The sequence below is a fragment of the Capra hircus genome, chromosome 11 (assembly GCF_001704415.2).
Source record: "Capra hircus breed San Clemente chromosome 11, ASM170441v1, whole genome shotgun sequence".
Lineage (NCBI taxonomy): Eukaryota > Metazoa > Chordata > Mammalia > Artiodactyla > Bovidae > Capra > Capra hircus.
In genome coordinates this window covers 9,490,502-9,514,528 of record NC_030818.1, presented here as the reverse complement: position 1 = coordinate 9,514,528, position 24,027 = coordinate 9,490,502, and the positions used below count along the sequence as shown (strand labels likewise).

The window sequence follows — 24,027 nt, the reverse complement described above, 5'->3', positions numbered from 1 at the left end:
CAGGACCAGGAACATAAATATCACCTGAGAAGTTGTCAGGAATGCAGATTCTTAGACTGCATTCCAATCTAACTGAATCAGAAACTTTGAATGTGGGACTCAGAATTCAGTGTTTGAGAAGCCTTTCTGATTATTCTCATGTGCATTCATGTTTGAGAATATCATATCATACTTCTGGGCAATGGCTGGAGAAGCCAAGGGAGACCAGATTAATGAGCAAAGATTAATGAGCAAAGGCTGTTCAAGAGGAAAAGATCCAGGAATGGGAAGAAAGCAGCAGAAGGAAAAGGGCCATGAGTCAGAGTAGGCTGCTAGACTTGAAGACTCTGGGGGAGGGAAAATAATGGGTAGGATCTGGATAGCTGCAGCAAGGGATGTCAGATGTTTAAAGGGAATATTCATAAAATGGCTTTATGAATATAACCCATTCCTTTTTATTCCTAAGACATCTTGAGAGAAAGAATGACCTAGAAGATGTGTGGCCAATATAGTAGAATAGGAAGGCAGTGAGTTCATCTCCTCACATGGGCACACCAGAATTACAACTAGTTACAAAGCAATTATATATGGGAAAAGCTGAAGACTAGCAGAAAAGATTTTCTACAATTAAAGATATAAAGAAGGGATCACAATGAGATGGGTGGGAGGAATAGAGATGCAATGTAATAAAGATCCATACCCTTGGGAAGGTAGACCACAAATGGAAGGGTAATCACAATTACATAGTCCTTCCCAGAGGAACAAAAGGCCTGAGCCCCACGCTGGGTTCCTAGTGAGTCCTGAACTGGGAAGACAGCACCCAAGACTCTCTGTCTTTGAAAGCCACCAGGGCTTATACACAGGAGTGCAAGAAGATTGTAGGAAACAGAGATTCTGTTCCTAAGAGAGCGCGAGTCAGACCTACCTGCTGAAGAGTCTCCTGGAGAGGCAGGAGGCAATTGGGACCACCTCTAGGGATGAAAGTACTGGTGGCAGCCATTTTATGGAGTTCATTCTACCTTGAGGACGTTGGTTTTGGCAAATGTCATTTTGGAGTTCTCCTTTTAGCCTATTAGATCTGGGAGCTTACCCACACACCAGTGGGCTGGTATCAGCCCCAGAGCCCTCATTGACCCATAGCCACACGCCCTAGAACCTACCCCTGTGCACTAGTGGCCAACAGTCACCACACAAGGCAGGTCTGGCAGTGAACTGGGCTGGGAGCCTCACCTACAAGCATGCTCACAATAGTCAGATCCACCACAATAGAAGGGCACACACAGCACACGTAGGGGGCACCCTTAGAGCATATAGCTCTGCTGACCAGACAGGAGTGTGCTGTTGGGTCCCACCGCACAGCTCCAACATAAAGCCACTGCTCCAAGGTCAGAACTTGTAATCAACTCACCTGATACATAGAAATAAGCACAAAGAAATCAACATTCAAAAAAAAGGATCATAGCATCTGGTCCCATCACTTCATGGCAAATAGATGGGGGAACAGTGGAAACAGTGTCAGACTTTTGGGGGGTCTCCAAAATCACTGCAGATGGTGACTGCAGCTATGAAATTAAAAGGCGCTTACTCCTTGGCAGGAAAGTTATGACCAACCTAGACGGCATATTAAAAAACAGACATTACTTTGTCCACAAAGGTCCATCTAGTCAAGGCTATGGTTTTTCCAGTAGTCATGTATGGATGTGAGAGTTGGACTGTGAAGAAGGCTGAGTGCCGAAGAATTGATGCTTTTGAACTGTGGTGTTCAAGAAGACTCTTGAGAGTCCCTTGGACTGCTAGGAGATCAAACCAATCAATCCTAAAGGAACTGAATATTCATTGGGAGGACTGATGCTGAAACTGAAGCTCTAAGACTTTAGCCACCTGATGTGAAGAGCTGACTCGTTTGAAAAGATCCTGATATTGGGAGAGATTGAAGGCAAGAGGAGAAGGGGACAACAGAGAGTGAGATGGTTGGATGGCATCACTGACTCAATGGACATGAGTTTGGGTAAACTCCAGGAGTTGGTGATGAACAGGGAGGCCTGACGTGCTGCAGTCCATGGGGTCACAAAGAGTCGGACATGATTGAGCAACTAAACTGAACTGAACTGAACTGAAAGAATTCCATACTGTTCTCCATAGTGGCTGTACCAATTTATATTCAAAACAACAGTGTAGGAGGGTTCCTTTCTCTCCACACTCTCTCCAGCATTTATTGTTTGTGGATTTTTTTTGGATGATAGCCATTCTTGCTGGTGTGAAGTGATATCTCATGGTAGTTTTGATTTACATTTCTCTAATACTAAGCAATGTTGAACATCTTTTCATATGTCTCTTAGCCATCTATGTGTCTTGTTTGGAGAAATGTCTATTCAGGTCTTCTGTCCATTTTTTGATTGGGTTGCTTGTTTTGATGCTGTTAAGCATTATGAGTTGTTTGTAAATTTTGGAGACTAATCCCTTCTTGGTCACATCACTGGCAAATACTTTCTCCTAATTTGTGGTTTGTCTTTATTTTTTGCTTATTGTTTCCTTTGCTGTGCAAAAGCGTTTGAATTTAAGTTAGTCCCATTTGTTTATTTTTGTTTTTATTTCCATTATTTTGGGAGATGGATTGAAAAAGATATTACTGTGATTTATATCAGAGAGTGTTCTGCCTGTGTTTTCCTCTAGGAGTTTTATATAGTGCCCAGTCTAACATTTAGGTCTTCCTGTGTGTGTGTGTGTGTGTGTGTGTGTGTGTGTGTGATATTTTTTAAATTTATTTTTTAATTGAAGGATAATTGCTTTACAGAATTGTTGCTTTCTGCCAAATATCAACATGAATCAGCCATAGTTATCCATATATCCCCTCTCTCTTGAACCTCCCTCCCGTCTCTCTCCCCATTCAATCCCTCTAGGTTGTTACACAGCCCCTGTTTGAGTTCCCTGAGTCATTCAGCAAATTCCCATTGGCTATCTATTTTACATATGTTAGCATATGTATTTCCATGCCACTCTCTCCATGCATCTCACTCTCTCCTTCCACGCCCCCCTACACTGTGTCCATAAGTCTGTTCTCTATGTCTGTCTCTCCACTGCTGCCCTGCATATAAATTCATCAATACCATCCTTTTAGATTCCATATATATGTGTTAGTGTACAATATTTATCTTTCTCTTTTTGACTTACTTCCCTGTGTATAAGTAGGATCTAGTTTCATCTACCTATTAGAACTGACTTAAATGAGTTCTTTTTTATGGTTGAGTAATATTCCATTTTATATATATATATATATATAAAGAAGTTGTGGTACAACTTAATATGACTCCTTTATCCATTCATCTGTTGATGGGCATCTAGGCTGCTTCCATGTTCTAGCTATTGTAAATAGTGCTGCAGTGAGCACTGGGGTTCATGTATCTTTTTTGGTTTTGGTTTCCTCAGGGTATATGCCTAGGAGTGGGATTGCTGAGTCATAGGTTTCATTTCTAGTTTTTTGAAGGAATCTCCATACTGTTTTCTATAGTGGCTGTATCAGTCTACAGTGCAAGAGGGTTCCTTTCTTTCCACACCCTCTCCAGCATTTGTTGTTTGTAGACTTTTTGATGATGGCCATTCTGACTGGAGTGAGGTGATATCTCATTGTAGTTTTGATATGCTGTTCCCTAATAATGTGTGATGCTGAGCATCTTTTCATGTGTTTGTTAGCCATTTGTATGTCTTCTTTGGAGAAATTTCTGTTTAGGTCTTTTCCCCTTGTTTTGATAGGGTTGTTTGTTTTTCTGGTACTGACTTGTATGAGCTGCTTGTATATTTTGGAGAATAATCCATTGTCAGTTGTTTCATTTGCTATTATTTTCTCCCATTCTGAGGGTTGCCTTTTCACCTTGTTTATAGTTTCCTTTGCTGTGTGAAAGCTTTTAACCCTAATTAGGTTCCACTTGTTTATTTTCGCTTTTATTTCCATTACCCTAGGAAATGGGTTATAAAGGATTTTGCTTTGATTTATGTCATTGAGTGTTCTGCTATGTTTTGCCTATGAGTGTTCTGCCTATGTTTTCCTCTAAGAGTTTTATAGTTTCTGGTCTTACATTTAGGTCTTTAATCCATTTTGAGTTTATCTTTGTGTATGGTGTTAGGAAGTGTTCTAATTTCATTCTTTTACATATAGCTATCCAGTTTTCACAGCACCACTTATTGAAGAGGTTATCTTTGCCCCATTGTATATTCTTGCCTCCTTTGTCAAAAATAAGGTACCCATAGGTGCATGGATTTATCTCAGGGCTCTCTATCTTGTTCCTTTGGTCTATATTTCTGTTTTTGTGCCAGTACCATAGTGTCTTGAGGACTGTAGCTCTGTAGTATAATCTGAAGTCAGGAAAGTTGATTCCTCCAGCTCCATTCTTTCTCAAGACTGCTTTGGCTATTTGGGCTCTTTGGTGTTTCCATATAGATTGCTTAATTATTTGTTCTAGTTCTGTGAAAAATACCCTTGGTAGTTTCATAGGGAGTGCATTAAATATATTCAGATCTTTATGTAGTGTTCTTTCTTATCTCTTGTAATATTCTTTATTTTAATGTCTATTTTGTCTTATATGATGGTTGCTACTCCAGCTTTCTTTCGATTTCCATTTGCAAGGAATATATTTTTCCATCCTCTCACTTTCAGGCTACATGTATCTTTAGGTCTGAAGTGGGTTGCTTGTAGACAACATATATATGGGTCTCTTTTTTGTATCCATTCATCCAGTCTGTGTCTTTTGGCTGGAACAGTTAATCAATTGACATTTAAAGTAATTATTGATATATATGTTCCTGTTGCCATTTTCTTAATTGTTTGGGGTTTGTTTTTGTAACTGCAGATGGTGATTGCAACCATGAAATTGAAAGACACTTGGTCTTTGGAAGAAAAGCTATGACAAACCTAGACAGCATATTAAAAAGCAGAGACGTTACTTTGCCATCAGGTCCGTAAAGTCAAAGCTATGACTTTTTCAGTAGTCATGTATGGATGTGAGAGTTGGACCATAAAGAAGGCTGAGCGCTGAAGAATAGATGCTTTAAACTGTGGTGTTTGAGAAGACTCTTGAGAGTCCCTTGGACTGCAAGGAGATCAAACCAATCAATCTTAAAGGAGATCAATCTTGAATATTCATTGGAAGGACTGATACTAAAGCTGAAACTACAATACTTTGGCTGCCTGATGTGACGAGCCGACTCATTGGAAAAGACCCTGATGCTGGGAAGAATTGAAGGCAGAAGGAGAAGGGGACAACAGAGAGTGAGATGGTTGGATGGCATCACTGACTCAATGGACACAACTTTCAGCAAGTTCTGGGAAATGATGAAGGACAGGGAAGCCTGGTATGCTGCAGTCCATGGGATTACAGAGTTGGACATGGCTCAGCAACTGAACAACAAATTGCCATTTTCTTAATTGCTTGGGGTTTGTTTTTGTAGATCTTTTTCTTCTCTTGTATTTCCTGACTGTATAAGTCCCTTTAACATTTGTTGTAAAGCTGATTTGGTGGTAGTAAATTCTCTTAACTTTTGCTTGTCTGTAAACCTTTTGATTTCTCCATCAATTTTGAATGAGATCTTTGCTTAGAGTAACTTTGGTTGTAGATTTTTCACTTTCAGTATTTTAAATATATCATGACATTCCCTTCTGGCCTTCAGAGTTTCTTCTGAAAGATTAACTGTGAAATGTATGGAGTTTCCTTTGTATGTTACTTGTTGCTTTTCCCTTGCTGCTTTTAATATTCTTTGTCTCTAATCTTTGTTAGATTGATTAGTATATGTCTTGGCATGTTTCCCTTTGGGTTTATCCTGTATGGGACTCTGTGCTTCTTGGACTTTTTCCTTTCCCATGCTGGGGAAATTTTCAACTCTAATCTCTTCAAAAATTTTCTCATACTCTTTCTTTTCTCTCCTTCTTCTTCAAATATTGGTGCATTTAATATTGTCCCAGAGGTCTCTGAGACTATCTTTAGTTCTTTTCATTCTTTTTCCTGTATTCTGCTCTTCAGCAGTTATTTTACACAATATTCTATCTTCCAGTTCACTTATCCATTCTTCTGCCTCAGATATTCTGCTATTGATTCCTTCTAGAGTATTTTTAATTCCAGTAACTGTGTTGTTTGTCTCCGTATGTTTATTCTTTATTTCTTCTATATCTTTGTTAATTGATTCTTGCATCCTCTACATTCTATTTTTGAGCTTTTGGTTCATCTTTTCTATCATTATTCTGAATTCTTTTCTGGTAGTTTGCCTATTTCCTCTTCATTTATTTGGACTTGTGTGTTTCTAGGTTGTTCCTTCATTTGTGCAGTATTTCTCTGCCTTTTCGTTTTTTTTTTTTTTAACTTATTGTGTTTGAGATCTCCTTTTCCCAGGCTTTGAGGCTGAATTCTTGCTTCCTTTGGTTCCTACCCTTGTAAAGTTGGTCCAGGGGTTTGTGTAAATTTCACGTAGAGTGTGACTTGTGCTTGCACTCTTTTGGAAGGGGGTGAGTTTTTTGTTTTTTTTTTTTTTATCATTCTGATGGGCAGGGCTGAGTGAGGTGGTAATTCTGTCTGCTGAAGATTGGGTTTGTATTTTTGTTTGTTTGTTGTTTGGATGAGACATCTTGCACAGGGTGCTACAAGTAGTTGGGTGATGCTGGTATACAAGTGGTTGCTTTTGTGGTATTTCTCACTATTTGATACTCCCTAGGGTTAGGAGTTCTCTGGTAGTCTAGTGTCTTGGAGTCAGTGCTCCCACTCCAAAGGCTCAGGGTTTGGAGATTCTCCAGGGAACAGAGATTCCAGAGGTGGTTTGGTATGACATTAAATGGGATTAAAATGAATATACAAAAATGAGAAACAAAAGATGCACTCCAGACCAATAGCAATGACAAATTAAGTAAATAATAACTAAAATAATACAATATACACACATACATATACACCCATAAACAAATCCAAAACAATAAAAAAAAAATACAATAGATAGACCCGTTGAACAAAGGAAACCAAAAATTATATCCACCAGTTAAGAAGAAAGCTAACTAAAGCACAAACTGGAAAACAAAACTAAAACAAGGTGCCAGCTGGGGAATAAAACAATGAAAACAAGACAAACTAACCATATGGTGAGAAAAAGAAAGAAAAGAACAAAAGAATAGAAGTGTAAAGTTAAATAGAGGTAGATAAAGTACGCACACCGGTCTGTTGCATTTCTATATACTGCTAATGAACTATCAGAGGAGAAATTAAGAAAAGAATCCCATTTACAATTGCATCAAAAAGACTTAAATATTTAAGGATAAACTGAACCAAGGATCTGGAAGAATTGTACATGGAAAACTATAAAACACTGATAAAATACATTGAAGAAGACACAAACAAAAATCAGTATAGACCAATATATAGCATGCTTACAGATTTGAAGAATTAATATTGTTAAAATGACCATACTACTCAAGGCAACAAACAGACTCAATGTAATTTATCAAAATAGCAAAGACAATCTCACAGAACTAGAACCAGTAATTCTAAAATTTGTATGGCCTCACAGAAGACTCCAAATAGACATAACAATCTTGAGAAAGAAGAACAAAGCTAAGGGTATTATGCTCCTAATTTCAGAACGCTATGCTAAAATCTATAGTAATCAAAACAGTATGGTACTGGCCCAAAGCAGACACAGAACTCAATAGAACAGAATAGAGATCCCAGAAATAAACCCACACTCATATGGTCAATTAATCTATGACAACAGAGGCAAGAATCTACAAGGGGGAAAAGAAAGCCTCTTCAACAAAATATGTTGGGAAAGTTGACTGCTGCATACAAAATAATCAAACTGGATCACATTGTCACATAATGATTGGACATAAAATCAAAGTGGATGGAATAAATAAATTCAAAGTGGACAAAAAACTTAAATGAAAGACCCCAAACCATAAAACTTCTAGAAGAAACCATAAGCACCACCCTTTTTGACACTGGGCTTAGCTGGTTTTTTATTTGTCTCCTCAGGCAAGGGAAACAAAAGCAAAAATAAGCAAGTGGGACTACATCAAAATGAAAAGCTTTTGCACAGTGAGGGAAACCACAAACAAAACAAAAAGGCAGCCTACTGAGTTGAAGAAGATATTTGCAAACAATATATCTGTTAGGAGATTAATATCCAAAATATGCCAAGAATTCATATAAGTCAACATCAAGAAAACCATACAACTACATTAAAAAATAAGCAGGGACTTGTATAGATTTTTTTTTTTTCCTCAAGAAGATATACAGGTGGCCAAATGGCACATGTAAAGATTCCCAACATCACTAACCAATAGGGAACTGCAAACCAAACCACAATGAGATATCACTCACATGTACCGTAAGACTATATCACAAAGACAGCAACTAAGTGCTGGCGAGGAGAAACTGTTAGTGGAAACGGAAGCTGGTGCAGCCGTGCTGAAAAACAGTATGAAGATTCCTCAACGAATTGAAAATAGAACACCATAGGATACCGCAACTCCACTCCTGGGTATTTATCCAAAGGAAACAGACACTTTGAAAAGATTCATGCACCCTGATGTTTATAGCAACATTACAATGGCGAAGATATGAAAGCAACCTAAGTGTCCCCTGATAGAGGAATGGGTATAAAAATGCATATACATACACTAGAATATTACCCAATCGTTAAAAATAAAAACTTGTCATTTGGGACAACATGGATATATCCAGAGGGTATTATTCCAAGAGTAAATCAAATACCATATGACTTCACTTATATGTGAACTCTAAAAGCAAAACAAAGAAACAAACAAAACAAAAGCAGGTTCACAGATGTAGTGAATAAGAGTGGTTGCCAGAAAGAAGGGGGATGGACAGGGGGTTGAAATGGGTGAAGGGGAGCAAGGGGTACAGACCTCAAGTAAGTCATGGGGATATAATAAGCTACATAAGGAATATGGTCCATAGTATTTTAATAGCTTTGTGTAGGGCCAGATGGTTACTGGAATTATTGTGGTGATAATGGATGCAAACGTCCGATCATTATGCAATACACCTGAAACTAAATACTATTGTAAGTCGACTATATTTCAATTAAAAAAAAAGCTATCTAGCATCTGCACAATGATATACTATACAAAGCGGTACCAAAAGGGGAAAAAAAGAATGAGAAAGCTATTTCTATACTGAGTTTTGAAGATTTTGTGGATACTGTTAAATTTAAGAATGAGGGGAAGAAAAGTGCATATTTACTATTTATGTAAAAAAGAAAAGAATATATGTTTATTTGGCTTATAAATACATTACAATATCTGAAAGGATTAATAACAAATAACGGTGGTTACCATGGTGTGTGTGTGTGTGTGCGTGTGTGTGTGTGTGCATATGTGCATAAACATTTGGGAACTCAGTAGACGGAGGACCTAGAAAGGAGTGAGCCTTTTCATGGTAATACTCAATATATTTTTTGACTTTTAATTTTCAAACAATTTAAGACTCCTAAGAAGTTGCAAAAATTGGACAGAGAATTGTCAGGTACCCAACACAAAGCTTCTCCCAGTGATACCATCTTACACAGCTATGCCACACCATCAAAATCAAGAAACCGATGATAGTATAGTACTGTTAACTACAGGCTGTATTTGAAATTTGCCAGCTTTTACATGTACTTTTTTGGTGTATAGTTCTATGAAATTTTATCATATGCAGAGATAAGTAAAAAATCCACAGTAATCAGGATACAGAACTGTTCCATTATCGCAAGGAAATTCACTCATGCAATCCCTTTGTAGGCAGATTCTTCCCCTAGTACTAATCCTAGAAATTCCCAGTTTGTTCTCCATCACCATAGTTTTGTTTCTTTTAGTGCTGTTTGATGTTTGAATGAAATGAACGTATTACTTTGTCAAAGTGTAATAACTAAAGAGAACTGAATAGCTCTTCATGCTTCTGTAGGTAAATCTATGTGCTTGTGTTTTAATGCACTGACAATTTTCTGTTAGTTTTAGGGTGAGAATGAGGGGGCTTATGCCTGTACAGGCAGGCCTAGGTTACAACATGTTGAAGGCAGACTTCTTCCTCCCCTCCCCTTCCTTCCCCTCCTTTCTACAGTTCTTGGGACCCAGGGACTGCCTCCAGGACTCCTGAGGCTCTGGGGCTCACATGCTTACCAGGCTGTCACCTGTGCCAGGGTGGGGTAAGTGCTGCTGCCCTTTGCTCACCTTGCGCTTGGCTGAGACTTGCTCGTGGTAGCGGTCAGAGGAGTCCCCAGGGATCTCACTGGCCCACAGTGTGATGCCCACCACAGTGTAAGCATAACCTATCACCAGCAGGGGGAGGAAGTAGATCAGCACAGTCACGCAGATGTGGTACCTGCAAGAAGGTGAGTGAGAGTAGTCAGTTCAAGAAGTAACAGGGCTGGTTACTTGTCAGCCTTGACAGCTACCTGTCTCAGACTAGTTACTTGCATGAATAAGAAGGTGATCTATTAGTGGATAAAGTAGAGAAAGCAAATATTTTTGACATGTTTTTCTTGTGGACTTTTCCATAATGGAGATTCCTGTTCAGAATGAAAAGAATAAACGTAATGAAAGGGAACTGAATTTGTTGAACATTTATGGCAATTTTAGTTCAGTATTGCTTATTATTCCCTCCAAAGGAAAATTCAAACTTGGGGCTGAATTAATAGGAGTATATTTTCTAGAATAAAGAAGGTGATTGTACCACTCAATAGTACTTGTCAGATTTAAACTTAGGTTTAGTTTTGATGAAGGGACATACAACAATAGAACAACTAGTACATTCAGATGAGAACAACTGTGATGGTTAATAAGATTTGTTTAGTTGCTAACTTGTGTCTTAATCTTTTACAATTCCATGGACTGTAGCCAGCCAGGCTCCTCTGTCCATGGGATTTCCCAGGCAAGAATACTGGAGTAAATTGCCATTACCTTCTCCAACTGGATCTTTCTGACCCAAAGATCAAACTCATGTGTCGTGCATTGGCAAGTGAATTCTTTACCACTGAGCCAGCCACGCTATTCTAAATGACAAATGGATTCACAGATGTAAGTATAATTATCTTGGAGAGAGACAATACTTATCCCAGAATTAGGATCAGTAGGTGAGAGCTACAAAGTTTAAGCTACTTCTAAGCATAGTTCTTAAATATATATCTCTTGACAGAAGCTGTCTGGGTCTCTGAGTTACTGCTTGAAAGACAAGTTACCAAAGGATTTGAGTCTGACTGGAACATGAACAAGAAACAAACCTTTGCAGTGTTAGCCCACAGATTCTGAGGTTTCCTACAAGGCACAACTTGTTCTATTCTGTTTAAAGTGAGGGTCATTGTAAGTTGGACATTTAAATGAGTTATTTGAAATTTGAGAAAGAATATTTTTTTTCAGAGGGTCCTTGGAAGGTGTGGCTAGCTATAGGGCTTTCCCTCTGATGTACGTGTAATGCAAAAGCTCAGAATTTCTAATATAATAGCATGAGAACAGCTAATATTTGGAAAGGTTTACTCTAGGTCACTGTGTTAATAATTACGTTAATGATAGTGTTAGTAGCAGAACTGGAAGTTAGATTTTATTTAGAGAAGAACACGATGCCAAGGACTTTACTGGCAACATTTTCTTTAACCCTCAAAACAAGGGTAGTGAGAAATGGAGTATTTCTCATACATACAAACAAGTATGTCCCAGTCATCAGCAATTCCATCCCTCCAAATGTGAATTTCTGAGCCTAGAGGGCACCCAGAAAGAACAATATCTACTATTCAACAGCCTCAGCCCCTCCCCATGGTAAGCACTGAGAAGCTGGGGTGTGTGTGTGTGAAAAGCATTAGAAACTGGCCCCAGATAGCTGAGATACATATGCAAGAAATGACTTCAGTGAGCCCAGGCTCTTGTATCTGCTCACATATAAAAAAGCACTAAATTACTTGAGATATCTGGTTTTCTTTAATTAACAATAATCTTTTGATGTTCAGACTACTTGCCCCTTGTTGCAAATTTCTATATAACTTGACTCTTCCTCCTGCCTCCTGAGAGCAGTTCTTTCAGGGTTACTTGAGATTCTGTCTCCTGGACTTGAAGTCCTAAAAATTCCCATCAAATAAAACATAACTTGCAACTTCTAGGTTGTGATTATTTTTTAAATGGATAGTTTTGGTGATCAACAAAGGGATCCAGAACGGATTCCTATCCTCGACCTGAACTCTACAAGAATCTGGAGCCTTGGTACCAGCAGAGGTCTCTTGCGCCCATCTGCCTCCTTGAAATCCAGACAGATTTGAGTGAATCTTCCTGGATCTCAGATCTCCTGTATTGGTTGATGATCTTAAGTTTTACTAGGGGGAAAATGTTATCTTTGAAACTTGGTTTCAAGAAGAGGTACCTGGGTTTCTCAGTTTAGACACTGGGTGGGACATCCTCAAAGTACTGGGAAGAGTTTTCTCAATTTAGGTGCTGAGTAGGATATTCTCAGTGTTAAGGCACTGGAAGATTTTGCTCAAGCAGAAGCCTTGGGAAGACCCATTTTGGATACTGAGTGGTTAGCCTCAGTTTAGAGACTGAGAAGATTGCTCAAACATGAGTAAGGTGGGACTGAGTTATTAGAGGGGAAGACTGGCTTGTTGTTTTTCCTTGACTTGGCTACCTTAATAGAGTTTGTCAAAACAAAAAGGAAATCTTCTGAGAGCTTCTGAGCTCCAAAATGGACTCTCTTCCTGGCTGGCAATGGCTTTCTCAGATAACTGAGAAATTTGCAGGAGTGGTGGAAGCAAGACCTCATGCCATGCAGCTTGTTCCTACAGGAAAACCCACTCATGTAATTAACAAACTGCTCAACAGGGGACACACACAAGAACTGGCTATCCCACAATCTGAGCATCCATGGAAGTCTAATACTCCACTGGGAAGCCCGAGACACATAAGACGGGGCTTAAACAACTCTGGAGCGAAACCAGAGAACTTAAGCTCCCCAAAAGCACACACTGGCCCATCACATGCAATTTTATCTCAACAAACTAACTTCCAAATGGAAAATAAAGGTTTCAAAGTAAAAAGGAATGAGAAATCACCAATATCCATGCAAAACTTACATGTGTTTACTTGATTGGAAATTGGAGGAAATCTCACCATGGAAATTGAGGGGGCTTTTTCATTGCCTATGCAATTAAGTTTCATTAAGGTGAAAAGCTGGCTAGTAAAAAAAATGTATTTTCAGACTTTAAACAAAGACTTTCTAGAGGGAAACTTGCATTTCTCTGTGTCTTTGAGATGTAAGTGGTCTACCCGATCTTCCCTGGTTGTTCTGTGCTTGTTTGATTTGTTTGTTTGTGGTTTTGAAAATTTGGTCTTGAGAGTAAAATTCTCTGGGTTTAGGTTACATCCTCTGCCATTCTCTTATGGGGAGGTCTTTTGCATCTTAATGGTTTGAATTTCTATTGAGATATATTTTTTTGGTGGCCAAGTGATGGATCATTTAAAATTGGAAAAACTAACTGGTAAATCTCAAGCATGCTCATCATAGCCAGCGGTCTCGCTGGTGCCTGTAAACAAAACTCAAACTAAAGGTGAAATTATGTATCTAATAATTAAACTAAGGACGTCCATAGTTCATTTAAAACAAGTTAAAAAAAACTGGCCTGAGAAGCTTCATTTGTGGTCTGTGCTTCTTCTCAATGGGTTTTACAATGTCTAAAAAGAGTATTAGAATAATTATAATATAAGCATGAAAAACCTGTAAGGAAAGTCTGACTATAATTCCCAACAAGTTAGAATTTCTTTAAGGTGTTATCTCAAATGAATAAAGAAATATTTGGATGATTACTTAAAATGGGACCAATAAAATGTGATTAAAACAAGATTTGATATTACTACACTACCTAAAGCTAAATGGGCCAAAAGGGACACCTGCTGGTTCCCAACATTAAAAGCCAAACAAGTCCATCCTATTTACCTCAAGTTTTACAATATATATTAAAGAGGTTGAATGAATCACACGGTGGAATCAAGATTGCTGGGAGAAATATCAACAAGCTCAGATATGCAGATGACACCACCCTAATGGCAGAAAGTAAAAGAGGAACTAAAGAGCCTCTTGATGAAGGTGAAAGAGGAGAGTGAAAAAGCTGGCTTAAAACTCAACATTCAAAAAACTAAGATCATGGCACCTGGTCCCATCACTTCATGGCAAATTGATGGGAAAACAAGACAAAAGAAATTAAAACAAAAATAAACAAATGGAAACAAAAGAAGAAAAACAAACAATTAAGTAAACAAACAGGATCTAATTAAACTTAAAAGTTTTTGTATTGCGAAAGGAACTGTTAGGTAGTTAGAATAGCAAAAAGGAGTCCAGAATGGCAGCGGCTAAAAACAAGGAAGGGAAAAGCCCACGAAAATAGAACAAAGGAAGTTCTGGGGACCAGAGTGAGGACCTCAAGGAGAACAAACAGCACTCCGGCTAGCCCAGTATACACACGGCAGGCCCGGGTCGGGGGGAAACATAAAAAGAGGAGCCAAAAGGCTGGGGGTCTCTCTCTCGCGCACTCTCTCTCTCTCTTCTCTGCATCTTTTGGGTTGGCATGCCCTCATGCCTCAAGGATGTATTTTCCTTTATTTTCTAAATAAAACTGAGCTGTACACGGAGCTGTAACACTCTGTACAGATCTGTCTGAGAGCCATAACACTGATCTGTCCAAGAGCTATGACACGCCGAGAGCTTTAACGTCTGTCTCTTCAGATTTTTGTTGTGATGGGACAGTCCCCTGACAGAACCATGGACAAAATGAAAATACAAACTGCTGAATGGGGGAAAATATTTATAAATGGTATAACTGATAATGGTTCAATATTCAAAATACATAAACAGTTCATACAACTCAATATCAAGAAATAACCCAATTAAAAAATAGACAGAAGAAGACCTGAATAGACATATTTCAAGGAAGACATAGATAGCTAACAGGCCCATGAAGACATGCTTAACATCACTAATCATCAGAAAAACACGTCAAAACCATAGTGAGATATCACCTCACCACTATCAGAATGGGTATCATCAAAGAGGAAGTAAACAGCATTTTGATAAAGGTGAAAGAGGAGAGTGAAAGTGGTGGCTTAAAACTCGACATTTAAGAAACTAAGATCATGGCATCTGTTCCCATCACTTCATGGCAAATAGATGGGGAAACAATGGAAACAGTGACAGACTTTATTTTCTTGGGCTCCGAAATCACTGCAGATGGTGACTGCAACCATGAAATTAAAAGACACTTGCTCCTTAGAAGAAAGGCTATGACAAACCTATACAGTATATTAAAAAGCAGAGACATTACTTTGCCAAAAAAGGTCCATCTAGTCAAAGCTATGGTTTTCCCAGTAGTCATGTATGGATGTGAGAGTTGGACTATAAAGAAAGCTAAGCACCGAAAAACTGATGCTTTTGAACTGTGGTGTTGGAGAAGACTCTTGAGAGTCCCTTGAACTGCAAGGAGATCAAACCAGTCAATCCTAAAGGAAATCAGTCCTGAATATTCAATGGAGGGACTGTTGCTGAAGCTCCAATACTTTGGCCACCTGATGTGAGGAGCTGACTCATTGGAAAAGACCCTGGTGCTGGGAAAGATTGAAGGCAGGAGGAGAAGGGGATGACAGAGGATGAGATGGTCGGATGGTATCACTGATTCAATGGACATGAGTTTGAGCAAATTCCAGGAGATGGTGAAGGACAGGGAAGCCTGGAGTGCTGCAGTCCATGGGGTCGCAAAGAGTTGGACATGACTGAGTAACTAAACAAAAATCATCAAAAAACTACAGATAACAAATGTTGGTGAGGATGGGGAGAAAAGGGAATCCTCCTACACTGTTGGTAGGAATGTAAATCAGTGAAGTCACTATGGAAAACAGAAAGGAGGTTCCTCAAAAAACTAAAAGTAGAACTAATATATGACCTAGCAATTTTACTCCTGCTATGTCCAAAAAAAAAAAGAAAAAAAACTAATTCAAAAGAATACATGCATCCCAATGTTCACGGCGGCATTCTTGACCATAGCCAAGCTGTGGAAACAACCTAAGTATTCATCGACAGATGAATGAATAAAGAAGATGTGGTATATAAATATGAAATACTACTCAGCCATAGAAAGAATTAAAATTTGCCACTTGCAACAATGTGGATGGACTTGGAGGGTACTTAGTGAAATAAGTCAGACAGAAAGAAAAATACTGTATGTTATCCCTTATACATGGAATCTAAAAATAAAACAAATTAATAAATGTAACAACAAAGAAAATCCTCATAGGTATAGCAACAACCTAGTGCTTACCAGTGGTGAGAGGCAAGGGTGGAGGGGCAAGATAGAAGTATAGGATTAAGAGGTACAAATTACTATATATAAAATAAATAAGCTACAAGGATATATTGCAAAGTATAGGGGATATAGCCAATATTATATAATAACTATAAATGGAGTATAACTTCTAAAATTGTGAATCACTATGCTGTACTATGGAGAAGGAAATGGCAACTTACTCCAATACTCTTGCCTGGAAAATCCCATGGACGGAGGAGCCTGGTAGGCTGCAGTCCATGGGGTAGCTAAGAGTCGGACACGACTGAGCGACTTTCCCTTTTCACTTTCATGCATTGGAAAAGGAAATGGCAACCCACTCCAGTGTTCTTGCCTGGAGAATCCCAGGGATGGGGGAGCCTGGTGGGCTGCCCTCTATGGGGTCGCACAGAGTTGGACACGACTGAAGCAACTTAGCAGCAGCAGCAGCAGCTGCACTAAAATATATAATATTATTAATCAACTGTGCTACAATCTTTTTAAAAGACCAAATTAAAAAAAACACAAAAATTCAATGCATAACTCTTGTATCTTTCATCATGTGGGAACCAAGTAGTCCCTTCTGTCACAGACTATTGTAGTCACTCTTGATTTTTTCTCTGGCTCACTTTGGCGCATCCCTGATCCCTGAGCTCTTCTTCCAAGGCTGATATTAATTCTGAGAGCTGACTATCAGATTTGAGAGCCAAAAAATCCCCCATGAAACTGCACAAAAATAAGTTTATACTAGATTCTATTGATCAATTCTCTAAAATAGTGATTTTGGCAAAATATTAAAATGTAAGTTTATCTCCAATGAACTGCAAGAATATGGTAAAACTTCTCCAAGAAGATGTCAAGATGGAAGAAATGTTTATTTTCATGTTTTCTAATGATTAAATTTCAGTTATTTGGCCTACATTCGTTTAAACTTGGATATTGGATTGAGCATTTGCAGTTTCTATGTGAAAGGGGTTTGTCTGAGCTAGATTTTCTCTTTGAATTTGTCTGTTCTAAGTATTTTAGATAAGTGGAATCATGCAATATTTGTCCTTTTGTGTCTGGCTTATTCACTTAGCATTATGTTTGCAAGTTTCATCCATGTTATAGCATGTATCAGAACTTCATTCTTTTTTAAGGCTAAATAATATTCCATATATATATTTATAACATTTTGAATATCCATTCATCTAATGAGGGGCATCTGAGTTGTTTCCACCTTTTGGCTATTGTGAATAATGCTGCTATGAACTTTGTACTCTTTGGTGTACAAGTATTTGTTTGAGGCCCTGCATTCAATTCTGAGTATATATATAGAAATGAAATTTCTGGGTCTTATTATTAAGAATAATTTAATAATAATTAAGTTATTAATTATCCATGTTTGAGTATGAACCTGTCTATAATTCTCTTTAGTTGAAATTACTTTTTATTGCTCACAAATGAATAACAAAATAACTTTTCCTTCTTAAAAAAGAGACTGATAAACTAGGTTGACTGATTCAGCTTAGCATTTTCCTAATGGTCTGATCTGTGATTTTCCAAAGAGCACGTTGTTTTAAAATATAGATTTTACTTTTTTAAATTCAGGTGTAGTGAGGCCTATGTTCTGTGACGTTCAGTGTCAGCTATGAATTCATAGTCTTCAAAGGACAGTATTCACTCCAGGACCAAAGGAACACAGTCGCTCACGTCTTTGCAGCAGTGTAACAATTTTATTAAGTCAGGAAGTAGTAGGGACAGCTTCTGGCACAGATACCAGAAGGATTAGGAAGAAATCCACATACAGCTTTTAAGATATCTCATTATAGGTACCTTTTGACCTGTTACTAAAAATAGCTTTGGCATAGGATTAGGTCAGTTTGTTTCTCTTAGATCTTGTAGCAAAGGCCGGTCTCCTGACAACGCCAAGGAACCTGTTCCTATGGCTCTGACGTTATCCATTAACCAGCTCCCTAGCTCCCATTTCTGATGTGGGTGAATGGCCATAAATTCCAAATGGCCATAAATTCCAGGACATGGATGACTACATGGCTGGGTCCATGGACTCCTTATCCACCTGCCTAAGAAATGCTGTCACTAACAGATCAAGATAAGTTTTCCATTGAAAAGATAGTTTATTAGTCATACTTCCCAAGAGAAAGGGGCATGCCGTCTCACAGACGGTCATAGGCAAAGAGCATGGAGAAAATGTAGGAAAGTCTTCTACTATGTTTTTTGAGGGAAAGAATCAGTGAGGCAAGATAAACAGGCTTAGGATGGTCTCGTTTGAATTGCTTCAGTGGGCCTCAGTGTAGGGACTGCCCATAGATATCAGACGTGGCCCTGGGGTGATTAGGGCAGAGGATAAGTGTCTTGTAGTATAAGAGCCCCGAAAAAGCAGATAGGTGATGGGTAGGGGCTTTGGGTTGTTTAGTTTGCATATGAAAGCACACTAGCAGGAGTTATCCCTAGGAGTTATCTAGCCCTGGATAGGCAGTCCCTCTTAGAGCATCAAGACCCAAGATATCAAAGTATCAGATACAGAAACTAGAAAATATGGTTAATACACACTTTAGTGATGTCATTAAATCTCAAACAACGATGTAGTTCCAGGGACTACCCTGGTGGCTCAGTGGTGAAGAATCTGCCTGCTGATGCAGGAGACATGGGTTTGATCACCGATCGAGAAAGATCCCACCCACATGCTGCAGAACAATGTATGCTGCAACTATTGAGCCCGTGCTCTAGAGCCCAGGAGCCACAGCCTCTAAGCTCATGTGCCAGAGCTATTAAAGCCTGCACGCCCTAGAGCCTGTGATTCCCAACAAGAGAAGCCACCACATGAGAAGCCTGAGCGCTGCAACTAGGGAGTAGGCCCCACTCACCACAACTAGAGAAAAGCCTGCTGTGCAACAGGGAAGACCCAGCACAGCCGAAAATAAATAAATGAAACTACTACAAACAGTAATGTGGTTCCAACAGGCTTGTGGGCCTTGCATCTGAAAAGGCAGTTCTCAATGCTAGCCATATTCCAGAATTGCTTGCTAAACTGTGGTTTTGTGCTTCCATACTCACAACGAATTACATGAGTATCTCTGGACACTGATTATTTTAAAATCTCCCCCAGTTATTTTCATGTGATTCTGAGCTTGAGAAAGACTTATCTAAGACAGTGGTTTCCAAAGTTTGAAACAGAACCAATAGCAGTTATCACCTTGGAACTTGTTATAAATGCAAATTCTCAGTCTCGCTAAGTTGGAAACTGGGTGGGGCCCAGCCCTCCATATTTGCATAAGCCCTCTATATGATTCTGAGGCTGGTTTAAGATTAAGAACCACTGGTCCAAGGTAAGGAGCATCTGTGGCTTTGGGCAGAGAGCTGACTTTGATGTGAACGCAAGTCCCGTCTTCCTCAGGGTGTGCGGGCAGCTATCACCTTAAAAGGAAGTGGAGCTGGAGCTTGGGAGACTAGGGCCAGAGTCAAGTGTGAGGCAGGGCTTCCCCTATGCTTAATGGATGTTGATGCCCCTCAGTGCTGGGCCAGACCTCAAGTCACTGGAGCAGAAGTCCTGAACTTTGGGTCTGAACTGGCTCTGTTTCCTTTAACTGTGTGCTCTTCTCCTTCCCAGCTCCTGCACCCAGCTGTGCCGGAGCAAGAAGGGCTCTTGCGGGTAGTTAGCAAGGTTTGGGGCTGAGTTGTGGCCGTTTGGCTACTGTCAGAGATCCAGACTGCCTCTGGTGTGTCGCCTGTACAATTGCAAATAATGGCCGCCCTTTCCCTGCTGAGACACCACTTGGGGTTTGAGCTATTTCAGATCTCACAGCCCAGCTTTTTGGCTGGTTGTACCAGTCCTTGCTCCAGTGTGGAGCTGTGATGCCAGGCAAGTGGTGTTGGAACGTTCACTCAGTTCAAGCTGGGTGGCAAGTCAGGGAAGTTGCAGAAAACCAGTGAGGCATAGGTGCAGTTTCCATTTGTCCCCTCTCCCCTACTTCAGGGGCAAGTAAATCATTATGCATACCTCATGAGCAGAGTCTTGGCTTTCTTCCGCCCTTCTGGAGCTGCCCACCAGCCCTCCAACCAGCCAAGGAGGCTCATCTTCCTGGCGTTGGAACCCAGGTTTGGGGTGGCTAGTATGTGACTCAAACTGCTAACTTCCCAGGAAGGATCTCTGTGTAATTGCTCTTTTTCTCTGATTCTCCTCCCATGGGGACTGACCTAGTTAATTTTCTTCCCTTCCTACTCAGTTCTTTGTCAATCTTCTTTAGAGCTTTGGTTACACATGACTTCTTCTGCCACTTTCCAGCCACTTTCCAGTTAGTTTTAAGTGAGGATTGCTCCATATGAAGATGTTATTTTTGATCTGTTTGTGGGGGAAGTAAGCTCTGCTATGCAGTCTTGATCTCCCTCCCCTATCTAAGAACCATGACACGGTTCTTAGAGGCAGAGCCTAGTTGTTGTTCAGTTGCTAAGCAATGTCTGACTCTTTGTGACTCCACTGATTGCAGCCAGACAGGCTCCCTTGTCTTTCACTATCTCTCAGAGTTTTTTCAAACTCATGTCCATTGAGTCAGTGATGCCATCTAACCATCTTATCCTCTGTCTCCCCCTTCTCCTCCTGCCCTCAATCTTTCCCAGCATCAAGGTCTTTTCCAATGAGTCAACTCTTCCTATGGATGGCCAAAGTATTGGAGCTTCAGCTTCAGCATCAGTCCTTCCAAGGAATATTCAGGGTTGATTTTCCTTAGAATTGACTGGCTTGATTTCCTCGGGTCCAAGGAACTCTCAAGAGTCTTCTCCAGCACCACAACTCAAAGCAGCAACTCACTGGGCTCAGCCTTCTTTATTGTCCAAGTCTCATATCCATACATGACTACTGGAAAAACCATAGCTCTGACTAGACAGACTTTTGTCAGCAAAGTGATATCTCTACTTTTTAGTACACTGTCTTGGTTGGTCATAGTTTTCCTTCCAAGGAGCAAGCGTCTTTTAATTTCATGCTGCAGTCATCATCTGCAATGATTTTGGGGCCCAAGAAAATAAAGTCTTTCATTGTTTCCATTGTTTCCCCATCGATTTGCCATGAAGTCATGGAACTGGATGCCATGATCTTAGTTTTTTGAATGTTGAGTTTGTTGTAGTCCACAGAGTCAAAATCTTTAGCACAGTCAATGAAGCAGAAATAGACGTTTTCCTGGTATTCCCTTGCTTTGTCTATGATCTAACAGATGTTGGCTATTTGATTTCTGGTTCCTCAGCCTTTTCTAAACCCAGCTTGTACATCTGAAATTTCTAGGTTCACATACAACTGAAACCCAGTTTGAAGGATTTTGAACATAACTTTATAAGCATGTGAAATAAGCAAAAGTGTACAGTAGTTTGAACATTCTTTGGCGTTGCCTTTCTTTGGGATTGGAATGAAAACTGACTTTTTCCAGGCTTGTGGCCACTGATGAGTTTTCCAAATTTGCTAACATATTTAGTGCAGCACTTTAACAGCATCATCTTTTATGATTTTAAATAGCTCAGTTGGAATTCCATCATCTCCACTAACTTTGTTCATAGTAATGCTTCCTAAGGCGCACTTGACTTCACACTTCAGGATGTCTGGTTTTAGGTGAGTGACTATATCATCTTGGTTTTCTGGTCATTAAGACTTTTTTTGTTTATTTTGTATATATTTTGTGTATTTTTACCACCTATTCTCAATCTCTTCTGCTTCTATTAGGTCCTTATCATTTCTGTCCCTAGTGTGCCCATCCTTGCATGAAATGTTCTCTTGATTCCTCCAATTTGAAGAGATCTCTAGTCTTTTCCATTCTATTGTTTTCCTCCATTTCTTTACATTGTTCGTTTAAGATAGGTTTCTATCTCTTCTTGCTATTCTTCGAAACTGTGCATTCAGTTTGGGGTATCTTTCCCCTTCTCCCTTGGATTTTGCTCCTCTTCTTAGCTATTTGTAAATTATCCTCAATCACTTTGCCTTCTTTTGTTTCTTTTTCTTTGGGTTGGTTTCGGTCACTGCCTCCTGTACAATGTTACAAACTTGTGTCCATACTTTTTCAGGCACTCTATCTCTCAGATCTATTCCCTTCAATATATTCATCACTTCCACTGTATAATCATGCTGCTGCTGCTGCTGCTGCTAAGTCGCTTCAGTCGTGTCCAACTCTGTGCAACCCCATAGATGGCAGCCCACCAGGCTCCGCAGTCCCTGGGATTCTCCAGGCAAGAACACTGGAGTGGGTTGCCATTTCCTTCTCCACCTTAAGGGTCTGGGGTCCCTGATACTGTATGAATATTTGGAGCACCCATTTTCACCAGGTCAAGTCCACTGGCTTCCCCAAATTCTCAACAAATTCTATGACTCTAAAAGTTATGAATCACACTGCTACTGCTGCTAAGTCACTTCAGTCATGTCCGACTCTGTGCGACCCCATAGACAGAAGCCCACCAGGCTCCCCCATCCCTGGGATTCTCCAGGCAAGAACACTGGAGTGGGTTGCCATTTCCTTCTCCAAAGCAAGAAAGTGAAAAGTGAAAGGGAAGTCGTCGCTCAGTCATGTCCAACTCTTAACAACCCCATGGACTACAGCCCACCAGGCTCCTCCATCCACGGGATTTTCCAGGCAAGAGTACTGGAGTAGGGTGCCATTGCCTTCTCCACTGTATAATCATAAAGGATTTGATTTAGGTTATACCTGAATGGCCTAGTGATTTTCTTCAATTTAAGCCTGAGTTTTACAATAAGGAGCTCATGATCGGAGCCACAGTCTGCTCCAGGTCTTATTTTTGTTGACTGTATAGAGCTTCTCCAAATGCAGCTGTAAAGAGGATAATTAATCTGATTTCAGTACTGACCATCTGGTGATATCCATGTGTAGTAGCGACATCTCTTGTGTTGTTGGTAGAGGGTGTTTGCTATGCCCAGTGTGCTCTCTTTGCAAAACTTTGTTAGCCTTTGCCCTGCTTCATTTTGTACTCCAAGGCCAAACTTGCTTGTTATTCCATGTAGCTCTTGATCTCTTGCCTTCCTATGCTTGCATTCCAATCTCCTACAATGAAAAGGACTTTTTTTGCTTTAGTTCTGAAAGGTCTCATTGGTCTTCATGGGACTGGTCAACTTTAGCTTCCTCAGCATTAGTGCCTGGGGCATAGACTTGGATTAGTATGATATTGAATGGTTTGCCTTGGAAATGAACCAAGATCATTCTGTTGTTTTTGTGATTGTACCCAAGTACTGCATTTCAGACTCTTGTTGACTATGAGGGCTACCCCTTCTAAGGGATTCTTGCCCTCAGTAGTAGATACACCCATTCCTATCCATTTTAGTTCACTGATTTCGAATTGTTGATGTCTTCTCCTTCCATCTCCTGCTTGACCACATCCAATTTACCTTGATTCATGGACCTAATATTCTAATTCCAATATTGTTCTTTACAGCATTGAACTTTGCTTTCACTACCAGACAAGTCAGCAACTGTGCATCGTTTCTGCTTTGGCTATTTCTCCACTCTTTCCTAGTAGCATGTTGCACAACTTCTGACCCGGGGGGCGTGTCTTCTGGTGTCATATCTTCTTTTCAAACTGTTCCTGAGGTTCTCAAGGCGAGTCCGCTGCCATTCTCTCCTCTAGTAGACCACATGTGGTCAGACCTCCCCACTATACCCTGTCCATCTTGGCTTGCCAAGGCTCATGGCTTCATTGAGTTACACAAGCCCCTTTGCCATGAGAAAGCTATGATTCATG

At 39.8% G+C, this 24,027-nt stretch overlaps 1 protein-coding gene across 1 annotated transcript in view; it reads right to left on the bottom strand.

The window, feature by feature from the left end:
- TACR1 (tachykinin receptor 1) overlaps window positions 1–24,027 on the bottom strand; it is a 172,332-nt gene that overhangs the window by 2,678 nt on the left and 145,627 nt on the right. Inside the window, exon 3 of the mRNA XM_005686308.3 lies at window positions 10,184–10,334. Within this exon, the coding sequence (XP_005686365.1) occupies window positions 10,184–10,334 (151 nt within the window). The remainder of the gene's footprint in view (window positions 1–10,183; window positions 10,335–24,027) is intronic.